This window comes from Schistocerca gregaria, chromosome 4, assembly GCF_023897955.1.
Source record: "Schistocerca gregaria isolate iqSchGreg1 chromosome 4, iqSchGreg1.2, whole genome shotgun sequence".
In the NCBI taxonomy this organism is placed as follows: Eukaryota; Metazoa; Arthropoda; class Insecta; order Orthoptera; family Acrididae; genus Schistocerca; species Schistocerca gregaria.
The window spans coordinates 404192075-404204686 of record NC_064923.1 but is presented as its reverse complement, the minus strand read 5'-3'; the positions used below and the strand labels follow the sequence as shown (position 1 = coordinate 404204686).

General features: G+C 37.5%; 1 protein-coding gene across 2 annotated transcripts in view; it reads left to right on the top strand.

The window, feature by feature from the left end:
- Positions 1-1105: 1105 nt before the first annotated feature.
- Positions 1106-12612, top strand: part of LOC126266880 (gamma-soluble NSF attachment protein-like) — a 140945-nt gene continuing 129438 nt past the window's right edge. Inside the window, exons 1-5 of one of the 2 annotated variants that reach the window (XM_049971542.1) lie at positions 1134-1374; positions 3511-3578; positions 3671-3755; positions 4770-4787; positions 10669-10876. In XM_049971542.1, the coding sequence (XP_049827499.1) occupies positions 1316-1374; positions 3511-3578; positions 3671-3755; positions 4770-4787; positions 10669-10876 (438 nt within the window). In that variant the 5' untranslated portion in view covers positions 1134-1315. Of the gene's footprint in view, positions 1375-3510; positions 3579-3670; positions 3777-4769; positions 4788-10668; positions 10877-12612 lie in introns of both variants that reach the window. The other variant, XM_049971541.1, reaches the window with a different exon arrangement.

Genomic DNA, 12612 nt, shown 5'->3' with positions numbered 1-12612 from the left:
TGTAAAATATCTGAGAGTATGCGTGAGGAACGATATGAAGTGGAATGAGAATATAAAATTAATTGTTGGTAAGGCGGGTACCAGGTTAAGAGTTCTTAGGAAATGTAGTCCATCAATAAAGGAGGAGATAGAGAAGATCTAAAGAAGAGCGTCGCATATCGTCACAGGGCTATTTGGTAACTGTGATAGCGTTATGGAGATGTTTAGCAAACTCAAGTGGCAGACTCTGCAAGAAAGGCGATCTGCGTCACGGTGTAGCTTGCTCGCCAGGTTTCGAGAGGGTGCGTGTCGTGATGAGGTATCGAATATTTTGCTTCCCCCTACTTATACCTCCCGAAGAGATCACGAATGTAAAATTAGAGAGATTCGCCCGGGCACGGAGGCTTTCAGACAGTCGTTCTTCCCGCGAACCATACGCGACTGGAACAGAAAAGGGAGGTAATGACAGTGGCACGTAAAGTGCCCTCTGCCACACACCGTTGGGTGGCTTGCGGAGTATAAATTTAGATGTAGATGAATATGACTGTACAGTTGTCAGTCGAAATATCGGAAGAAAGAATGATTGTCCCTTTATCCCGAAAGTATGTTCGCAAAAGAATGCAATAAAATATATGTTATTTGGCACATAAAATGTTGGTTGCGCTGGTAAGCTGGTCTGTAACGAAGTCTGGCATCTAGCTTAGGTTGAAGGGTGATGACCTAGTTAAGAATTTGGATAACCGTTGAATGTTTATGGCAAATAATTGTTGTGATAACAGATTGACTATAGCGTAGCCTAATATTTATTTTCGATTCTTATTTAAACTCACTATAGGCTAGCACATTTAATGATTTTTTCAGGATTATAACTAAAACTGCAAGATAGATTCAGAAAACATATATTAGAGAATGTGCACGCCTCTGACAAGTATTCTGACGCATACTTTGAACATTTAGAGCACACAAACTACGAAAAATACAAGCTGGATCCATTGTGTAACTTTTACCAAAACTACTAATGTGAATAAGATTTGCCAATGAGGATTAAGGTCTGTAATGATAATAAAAGGTGTTGATAGAAATTACTGAAATAGTTATCGATCACAGTCTATTCCTATGGAAAGTCATAGGAAAATCTTTGTGCGATTATGTTTGACAGGCAATTGTCACTGCTTCACAGTTGTCAGTGTCGTCTGCATTGAATTGGATAGTATTTATGTTTATAGTTTTGCGGCTTAATATTAAGAAAGAATTTGATTTTGTTGTCTTCCCGGCTCTACGTAACTTTTCTTCTTAATTCGTCAGTTTGTTTCTTGCCGGCTGTCATACTACAGCAATGACAAGCAGCAAGAAAATAGAGGAAGGATTGGATCATATTAAATGTGCGGAAAAAAGGTGAGTTAAACAGCCGTTAGCAATGTAATTTAAACAGGTATCAAGAAATACGAAGTAGTAAAACGGCACATAATTCTAATTGAATTTTTTGTTTCGGGTTGTATAGTAGAGGATTGCTAGGTGTGCAATGAAATTGTGCGTGCTATGTAATGCTATACTGTATTTCATGCAGTGTGCACCGCAAAATTGCATCTAGTAAGATTTATATTGAATATGAACTGCAGCAAAAAGTTGTGTGGTTATATTTACCATAGTTTGCCACAACGTTCTTATATTATTAAGCAATTCTTATGAATACCATATTAGATTATCAGCAAGGCGAAGGAGATAGTATTCGCTTTTACGATTTCCATTCTTGCAGTAGTTTATTCATCCAGAGACAATTTACAAAGCATTTCGTTAAAAAAGTGCATTTTGTGCAAAAATACACATTCGTATAAAAGGATGCACAATATCCTATAAATACAAGGGTGCACAGTAACGCGTTGTTGGATAGCTTAAAAGATAATATGTAGATGTTCAAATAATTCTCCAAAGTACGGGTAATCTGATGCATTTATTTTTGTTTCTTGTCAAATAATAACTCCGTAACTGTATAGTGACAGGTGGCAAGAGACGACTGTAAAGGTATTTCTTCAATTTTCAAACCCACAATATAGTGCTCATCAAACTGAATGTTGTTCCCGATCGTAGATGTCGATTTTTGTGGTCAGTTCAGATTTGTCAGTGGCAGAATGGTTTAGGGTAGCGCCTAACTTACCAGTTTCTTCCAGAGGTAACGAGTGTGTACTTTAGTCGGAAGGAAAGCTTTCCTTGCCCTCTAGAGTTCCCAAAGAATTGTTGATTGTTAAGATATTTATCCACTAAAAGCAAAATCACTTGCCGTATACTGTTTCATTACCTTTTTTACGCGTAATTTATTCCAAGCGTTATTTACTGACGAACTTCTATGAACATATGTTACATTAACTTGTGCAGTTCACTTCCCATGCTGCTAACAATTACCAGTAAAATGTTAAAGTGATATGGCCTCTTTACTTTCTTAAGAGTTCATCTGGTAAAGTTTTTTTTTTCTTCTTTGTCGGACGATATTTGTATTCTTTGTGAAGTATTTAGGTATGTACGGTAGTTTCGGTGCTCTGTCATTATGATTTTGTTTGGCTACCTTTTTTAATTTTATTCTGTGATAACATTTCAGTTTCACGTGTAGTGAACATATTGCATTACGTCTGTCAATATGTACCTCTAAAATATTTTTATGTCAAATGGGCATAGTTAATTCTTTTATCCATCCTGCAAATTGCTTATGCATTCATAATTTTTTTCATGTTTGTGTTCCCATCTTCCTTTCCATGTAGTTTGATAAACTACAGATACAAGTCATTTCATTCTCTAAATCTGTGCTGATCATAATTAGTTGGCCACTTTGTTAGGAAGTGCCACAACTACAAGCATATGTACTGGTACTGTTAAAGTTTACGGCGGCTAAGACTGTTTTTAGTCAGGTGATAAATTATTTTTCATTCTGAATATTAGTTTTGGGTGATCTGACAATCTCCATGACATTAAGTCATACTTTTCTGATCACTATTAAGTGATTAAGTAATTTAGACGTCTTTGATCTATTGTAGAAAGTGACCTCTTTCTGTTCTGCAGTGTTGGCAACCTTTGTTTACACAGAGCTAATGTGAAATATGACTAACTTCATTGATTAAAGTGTTGTATTCATGGCTTATAGGATACTGATCTTGAGTTGTAGTGCTGCACTGAGTTGAATCCATAAAATAGTTGATTTGCTGCGCATTTCATTGTTATGTAATCGTTCAGTCACTCTCTGAGCAAAGTGACTATGGACTAACATTCAGAGGATAGTGTCTGAAGTCCTCATCTGACTATCTAGTTTTTGTGGTTTTTACAAATCAACACAAGTATGAGGCTGCTTGCCTGGTTTCTCTGAAGTGACCATGGCTGGTTTATATCTCTTTCCTTCGACAGTTTGTGCACTGCCTCTAATGACTTCATTGTAGGTAGTACATTTCCTTCTTCCAGTCTCTGAATAATGATCGTGGCTGTCACTATCAAACAAGAATGAACAAAGTTATCTGACTGGCTGCTAATGTTTAATCTTTTTTTCAGTCTGAAGACATCACTATTGAAGTGGAGGCCAGATTATGATTCAGCAGCAGATGAATACCAGAAAGCAGGTTAATAAAAATATTTTTCCAGTTACCATAGTGTTTGTCTCATCGTAAAAGTTCTGAGAGTTGTGAATTAATGACCTTATTTTTTCCTCCAGCAACGTGTTTCAAAAATGCTAAGTCATATGAGCAATGCAAGGATTGTTTAATGAAGGCTGCAGACTGTCATCGGCAAAATAGAGCGTATCCTTTAAATGCCTTTCAGTTTTATCACTGCAGTGAAACATACAATGTAATGTAATGTAGTAATAAAGTTATCCTAAGTGTTTTAGTTGAGGTCCAATCTGTAACAAATAATTTTGTATAATAAAACTTTGTTCCAAAATGGATTATGATTCCTTTAAAAAGTTTAATGTTAATGCAGAGATTGCACATCATTAAATTTAGCTGTGCAGTATTAAAAACATTAATGAAATAAAAGGTAATTATTCTATTAGAAGATAATTAAGACAAGTTAACTGCAGTATTTTATCAGTACCATTATGTGATAAATTAATAGTAGTATGTTTAGAAAAATCCACTTTAAATTAAAAAGCAGCTGGTACTTGCAGTAGCCACTTTTTGTAGGTCTACACTTACACTAATATTAAAATTTGATGATAGTTTTGATAACTGCATTATGAAACTCTGCAGAGGAATTTATTTCTGATAAAAATAGACACTGAAGTACAGAATAATATTCAAACTATATGTATGCATCAACGTGAATTATGTTAACAGATATTGCAGATTACCATATGCTTAATTGCTAATGCATATGCAGCTGGTAAACGTTTATTCTGAGACTCTCAGTGAGAAGGGCTGTTAATTTGCTGTGTTAATGATTACAAAAGGAATGCAGAACAGTATTTCTCCTTCCCGTGTGTTTCATGAGTTTCAAACACATAATTTTTTAAAATATATATATTCGTGTATTTCGTTTGTAAATTTGGATATTCTCATTGAATTGATTTTCATATGGAAAATTGTTATTTGTGGTGCAATTGTGAGGTTATGGGTAAATTTCAGGACTATCGTTATTCAATTGTCCATTTAGCACAGATGATGAAATCAATTTTTTAATTTTTTTAGTGCTTTTGTTGTGTTCGATAACATTATGAATCCATTGCTATTCATGAAATACCAGTATTACACAAAATACTACATATTCTTTGTATTATGTGTCATAAGCTGATAATTTCCTTAACTTCAGATAAGGCTTTTCCATTCTGCCAAGTGAGTATGATCTTACTTCTACTTTACGTAATTCTAAATAGGCTTACTATGTAATGGTTAAGTTCTCATGGCTTCAATAAGTGAAATGTTAATCTAGCTTTCTTTATTAGGCCATTGGAAAATATAATCTAATGTGATTACTAATGAAAAGTGTCAAATATTACTTGTTGAGGAAATAATGAATTATTTGTTTATTCTGTTTACTGCAATACTCATTTCCTACAGCTGTATGTAATGTTGTTTATTAATTGCTATAAGATTTCTGAGTGCTCAAGGTTTCATCAGTAAGAATACGTGGTGACCAACTACATACAGTGTAGCTGCAAGGCATTTAGATTCCATGGTTGTGGATTATTATTAAGTGTGGCTGTACCATAACTGGAAACAGCAGCTAAAATGTCAATTCAAACACCATTTGTGCCTCATGAAGGCTTGAACACACAAAAATCAGTAGTGATTAATATACAATATTGAAGACAAAATAGTCCATGGGTGTACGGCTTAATGGCAGTGTCTAACAGGCATAATATTTGGTCAAGTGACCATGTTGCCTTCATCAGGTGTACTTATGAGCAGTTTGCCTTGAAGCTGGATCATATCTCTTCCGCCACCCACCAACCTAGCATTCGGTGTGTGGTACACATACAGCTCCAGTGATACCATTATCAAACAAATTCTCAGCATTAGTAGTGGATTGTGGCAACACAACAAACATAAACGAACCAGAAAGTAATCACAAAACTCCCACTAAAGAACCAAAAAAGAACTTGCCAACCTTAAGATGCACCGTAGGGCTCCTTCTGTATGCTGACAGTCATGGAATAGATCTATCCAAACGTATGCCTTCAAAGCATTCAGTTTTCACAAAAAACGAGCCTGGTGCAACATTATATGCAGTGGTGGAGAGTATTAGAACAGAAACAAGCCAATTGAACAAAGACGCTCATGTTGTGATTATTGGTGACGAAAACAACGTATACAATAACGAAAGAAAGAGAGCCCTGTGATGTTTCCATAACATATTACCAAAACTATTTCAAATGACCATTGTCATCACAAACGTGCCAGTGCGACATGATTTACCACTGTGGTCATGTGTAAACAAAGAGATTTGACACTACAATTCTGAGCTAAAGAAACTGTGTGATAAATTTAGCCATGTACATTTGATAGACTTACGTAAGAGGAGTCGTGATGAACACACAAAACATGGATTCTATTTAAACAGGAAAGGCAAGGCCAAGCTAGTTTCCCACATAATCAAACTGTGCGAGAAAGACAGTATGGAGAAAGCTCCAATTACTCTTGGCTACAACCACGGGACTTTTTTAGAATAAAGGACATTAATAATAGTTTTCAGGGATATATTTCGGATTTGACTGAGTCCTGTTCATTCAAAGAAAACCCAGGCTGTGAAATAAGTGATCAGTCATTGCAGGTCAGTTCTAAAAAGCCAGTGTATGCAAAATGTCATAAAAAGTGTAACTCAAACAGTTTTGATTCATGTAAGATGGTAAATAAACAAGAGGGGATAACACCCTTAACGTTACTGCACTTAAATGTGCAATATCTCGGAAACAAACTAGACATTCTACAAATATTCATAGAGGAACACTTGCCACATGTATTAGTAATAACAGAACATGGGCTAAAATACAGTGAAATAATATATTTTATATTAGAAGGTTACATACTAGCAAATATTTACTGTAGGCAAAACCACAGTGACCTCTTTGTGGGTTTACTGATGCACTTTAGCTGTGTGGAATCACTTATATTTTGCCATTGGTGCTCATAGAGCTTAACATCATCATAAATTTAAAAGGCCATTGGTATGATTGATCACTCGAAGTGGTAGGAGCAGCAACTTTATTACAATAGGTTCTAATGGTGGAAGGAGTGGGGATCGTTTGGGGCAGCACAGCAAGTCTGCAGTGGCCATACACTGGCTAGACTGCGGCAAGAAAATCAAATTTAATGAAAGCTGCATACTGGCTGAGCAGCTGGCCTTAACAAAATGCAAGCTCAGAGAAGCCATAGAAATAATAAAACACCCTAACAACATGTACAGAGGGTGAATACAGGCTTGCCCCATCCTGGCTGCCAGCTCTGAGTCCAGCAGGATGCTCCAACAACATGTGACATGAGTGCTAGTGGTGAGTAACTGCCGCCATGCAGCCTGCATCCAGCAGGAGGAAAACAGGAGCCCACACCTTACTTGCTGATGAGCACAGATCATAGCAAACAATGCAAGAAGCAATAGACAACAACAGATCCCCACTCCCTCTGCTGTAGCAATCTATTACAATAAAGTTCTCTTTCCTTTCGCCTCATGTGACCAAGCAAAAGCAACGACCTTATAAAATTATGTCATACCATGCCCAGTGGGCAGCAATGACAAAATATGAGTGACTCACACGGCTAGAGCACAACAGTTAACCCACAAGAACACTACTGTAACTGTGGCCGAAATGTTGGTTTTTCTGGCATAGTTCTTTACATTATGATGTGGCACAATACTCAGGAAATGTTTGTCAGTTTCGGGGTGTATTGTCATGAGGATGTGACAGTATTCCTTTCAAACACATCACCTGTCTGCTACTCTTTCACTGGCTGTGTAGACGTAGCAGCTGACACAGCCTCTTTCCTTCCCATCATACCTCACAGTGAGTGCTGGCATTGCTGCAAGAAGCAAGTAACTGTGCCATTAGCCCTGATCTAGACTTTTGCCTTCTGATTTGATAACAATGTTCAGTAGCTTTGTGGTGGTATAGTATGTCAAGGAACAGTTGAAATATGGTATAGATTTTTAACACTGGGCATATTGAAGGATATATTATTAACTGTTTGACAGTTACACATCACTTTTGAAATATAAATGAAATATGTAAATAATTTACAATTTTACAGACATATCTATGTAAGTAATCACATCTGTTGCTGTGTCCAAGAAGTCCGAGGGATTTCCAGGGTACGAATTTTGAGGGCACCCTTCATCACTACCTGTCAGCCTTTCTTGGAAAGCTACAGGTGCTGTACACATGGTAGTTTTTCCCCATCTGTATAGTACCTCACCACATTATTTACATCTGCTAACACACTCTATGTTACTCCGTAAAATTGTAGTAGTGGTTCCAAAATATCTAGGCCTTTGGTCCTTAAAAGAACAGTTGTTGATATTAGTAGCCATAATGATGTGTTGCGCTGCAAGATCACAAGGATTGTTTAGCAGCCAATATTGTTGCTTGCTTAGCACCATCCAGGGATCATAGGTAGGGTATTATAACATAAGACATACAGACATGAAGCAACAGAGACCGCCATTGAAGATAGGATACTGAGTGAAGAATTCAACAGAGTACTGGAAGTCAAAACCAGATAGACAATATTATCTCAGAACTGCTGGTGTCCTTTGAGAGCTAGCCATGACAAAACTGTTTCACCTCATGCACAAGATGAATGAGACAGGCAAAATGCCCTCAGGCTCCAAGAAGAATGTAATAAGTCCAATTCCAAAGAATGTAGGTGCTGAGAGGTGTGAATATTATTGAACTATTAGTTTAATAAGTCATAATTGCAAAATATGAATGTGGGTTATTTACACAACAGTGGAAATCTTTTGACAATGTTGACTGGAGTACTCTCTTCAGCATTCTGAAGATAGCATAGATAAAATACAAGGAGTGACAGGGTGTGGGCTACAACCCTGTCTCGCACTTTTTCAACATTATAGCTTCCCTTTCATCTCCTTCAACTCGTATATCTGCCATTTGGTTTCTGTACAAGTTGTGTAACTTGTGCAGAAACCAGGTGGCAGTTACATGGGTTGAAGGGCATGAAAGGGAAGCTATAATGTTGAAGTGTGGGTGATAAATGTTGTAGAGGGAAACCAAGAGGTGAATGCAGTAAGCAGGTTCAAATAGATGTAGCTTGCATTAGTCATTTGGAGATGTAGAGGCTTGCATAGGACAGAGTACCTCAGAGAACTGAATCAAAGTGGTCTTCAGACTGAAGATGACAATATATTTCCACAATTCAAACTTCATTTGCTTGCTTGAATTTTTACTTGGCAAATAAGCTCAAATTTCTATCTTTCCCCTATATACGAGGGTCACTCCAAAAGAAATGCACACTATTTTTTATAAAAATACAGTTTTCATTGTGAATTTGTGAAAGTTATACATTGTGTAGATACATCCTTCCTGCTTGTTTTGAAACTTAGTTCAACTTGTTCCCATGAGTGGTGCCGTCACAGCATGCCTTCAAGATGGCTGCTACACTTGACGTTCTGATGTGCTGTCGTAGAATTCCTGTGCTGTGAAAACAAGACAGTGGGAAAATCCGCAAGAGGTTGAAAAGTGTATGGAGATGCTGCTGTTGATCGTAGTACAGTTAGTCGGTGGGCAAGCAGGTTACGTGATGAAAGCAGGCACGGCAATATTGAGGTTTCTCCTCACAGCGGCGGGCCTCATACTGCACACCCTCCAGACAATGTGCAGAGAGTTAACAAATTGGTGACTGCTGACAGACGCATCAGAGTGAACAAATTGTCACGCTACGTTGGCGTAGGGGAAGGAAGCGTTTGCAGAATACTGAAAGTGTTGGCGTTAAAAAAGGTTTGTGCCAGGTGGGTTCCCTCGATGTTGACAGTGACTCTCAAAGAAACAAGAAAAACTGTATACAACGAACTTTTGGAACAGTACAAGAATGGTGGAGATGAATTTCTTGGTAGAATTGTGACAGGTGATTAAACATGGCTCCATCATTTTTCACCAGAGACAAAGAGGCAATCAATGGACTGGCACCTTGCAAGTTCACCCAAGAAAAAAAATTCAAAACCACACCTTCTGCTGGAAATGTTATGGGTACGGTGTTTTTTGAGTCCGAAGAACTCTTGCTTATGGACATCATGCCAAGTGGAACCACCATAAATTCTGAAGCATATGTGACGACACAGAAGAAACTTTTACATCTACATCCATACTCCACAAGCCACCTGACAGTGTGTGGCGGAGGGTACCTTGAGTACCTCTATCGGTTCTCCCTTCTGTTCCAGTCTCGTATTGTTTATGGAAAGAAGGATTGTCGGTATGCTTCTGTGTCAGCTATAATCTCTCTGGGGAAAAAAAAAATAGTGTGCATTGCTTTTGGAGTGACCCTCGTATATAGAGTACAGAATTGCTAATAAACCACCAGTAATGATTAATGATGACTATCACCTACAGATACACACAAAGATTCACATAGGAATGTTGGAATTCAAAGATGTGACTGCTGTTCACACTGAATGTGTGTACAAATGGTGTGTTTTTGCATTATTCATGCAGATAGTTTGTGAAGTAGTTGTGGGATGGTAATGAAAAAAACAGTTAAGAAGCATCTATTACAAACACTTGAGGGTGACACCCAAATATTAAGCACTAGCCAACTTAGCACAATGCATCCTACAAGTGCTTCGAGATTTGTGCAGGATGCTCAGAGTTGTCAACACCCTGCTTTGTTTATCAGTAATCTCCACAATTACAAAAGTGCATTACATGCTGTGAATTTTATTGAGACAGAATCAGTTTCATATGCATTTTGTCATATATCTTGTTCAAAACTGTAGTCAATATTAAAATCACATGTTTGGTATGTCATTGTAGCTGCTAACTATTTCATGCTCACTTATATTTTGCAAACTTTCTCGTTTGTTTCATTTCATTAAAAATTTTGGATTTACATATTGATCTCAGATTTGTATTTGTACTATGCATAGAAAATTTCTATTGCTGTATGAGTTGGTTACAAAACTAATGAATATGATCTCAAAAACTATGAAAATTGATGTAACATAAGCACAGATGGAATGTATTATTGAATAATTTTATTTTATAAATAGATGCATGGAACAAGCAATCCTCATCTGCAAAGAACTGGGAGATTTGCGAGAAGTGTCACAACTGGCACAACGTGCCTGCAGTCTTTACCAGCAGCACGGGTCACCAGATTCTGGGGCTGCTGCCCTTGATAAGGCTGCAAAGATGTTAGAAGCAACTCAGCCAGATCAGGCACTGCGTTTGTATCAGCAAGCAGCAGATGTTGTGATGGTATGGAATATTTTTGTGCAATAATTGTTTTCTTACTTGCACTGAAAATTCATTTCTTGGCTGCCTATCACTGTATAGAAGAGTCCTCGGTTTTCATTAATTTGGTAACTTCTATTAAGAACTTTACGTGTTCTGATCAAAGGACACCACCAGTTTCTTTATAAACTTGCAGTTACTGATAAATCAATTATGATTGTCAAATGTAGATTTCCAGCTTGTGGTTAAAATCTTATATTCATTATTGTTTTGTTAATAATTTTGAGATTAGATTTTATCATTCTCGGTCCTCATGCTGTGTTATTAATGAGTAAAGTCCAACAGTGACAGGTCACATTACATTAAAATACAATATTTAATTAAGTGATCAATATCATACAATTTGTATTGCATCAAAATAGCATATCAATTCAACGTTTCTTTACTTTATTGTCCCAGGTGCCACAACATTTGTTTATGTGACTGACTTATCTTCCTAAATGGGCTTCTGAATTGTTTTCTGCTGATCCTACATTGAAGGAGAAAAATAATTTCTGTCATTAAACACTTTCCATTATAGAGGCCAAGTCATGCCAAGGAAGAATCAGAAGTTGCAAATATTGTGTTCTGAAGAATTTGGTGAAGGCTCCACTAATTGTATGTCAAAATATGGCATAATTAGGACTGTGTGCATTTGCTTGGTATGCTGCTACATAGTTATGATGGGGAAATAATTTATTAAATGAGTGATTTTTTTATTTATTTGCTGTCCATATACGTCAATTTTCAAAAATTGTCTTAGTTTTAGTTCACATATATATTGAGATACGAGGTTGTACTAATTGTACTTATAAATTGGTAAGAGATGGAACGGATCCCCCGTGGTACACAAAAAAGGTCCGAACGCTGTTGCAGAGGCAACGGAAAAAGCATGCGAGGTTCAGAAGAACGCGAAATCCCGAAGATGGGCTAAAATTTACAGACGCGCGAAATTTGGCACGTACTTCGATGCGAGATGCCTTTAATAGGTTCCACAACGAAACATTGTCTCGAAATTTGGTAGAAAATCCGAAGAAATTCTGGTCGTATGTAAAGTACACAAGCGGCAAGACGCAGTCAATACCTTCGCTGCGCAGTGCCGATGGTACTGTTATCGACGACTGTGCCACTAAAGCGGAGTTATTGAACGCAGTTTTCCGAAATTCCTTCACCAGGGAAGACGAATGGAATATTCCAGAATTTGAAACACGAACATCTGCTAGCATGAGTTTCTTAGAAGTAGATACCTTAGGGGTTGCGAAGCAACTCAAATCGCTTGATACGGGCAAGTCTTCAGGTCCAGATTGTTTACCGATTAGGTTCCTTTCAGATTACGCTGATACTATAGCTCCCTACTTAGCACTCATATACAACCGCTCGCTCACCGATAGATCTGTACCTACAGATTGGAAAATTGCGCAGGTCGCACCAGTGTTGAAGAAGGGTAGTAGGAGTAATCCATCGAACTACAGACCTATATCATTGACGTCGGTTTGCAGTAGGGTTTTGGAGCATATACTGTATTCAAACATTATGAATCACCTCGAAGGGAACGATCTATTGATATGTAATCAGCATGGTTTCAGAAAACATCGCTCTTGTGCAACACAGCTTGCTCTTTATTCGCACGAAGTAATGGCCGCTATCGACAGGGGATCTCAAGTTGATTCCGTATTTCTAGATTTCCGGAAAGCTTTTGACACCGTTCCTCACAAGCGACT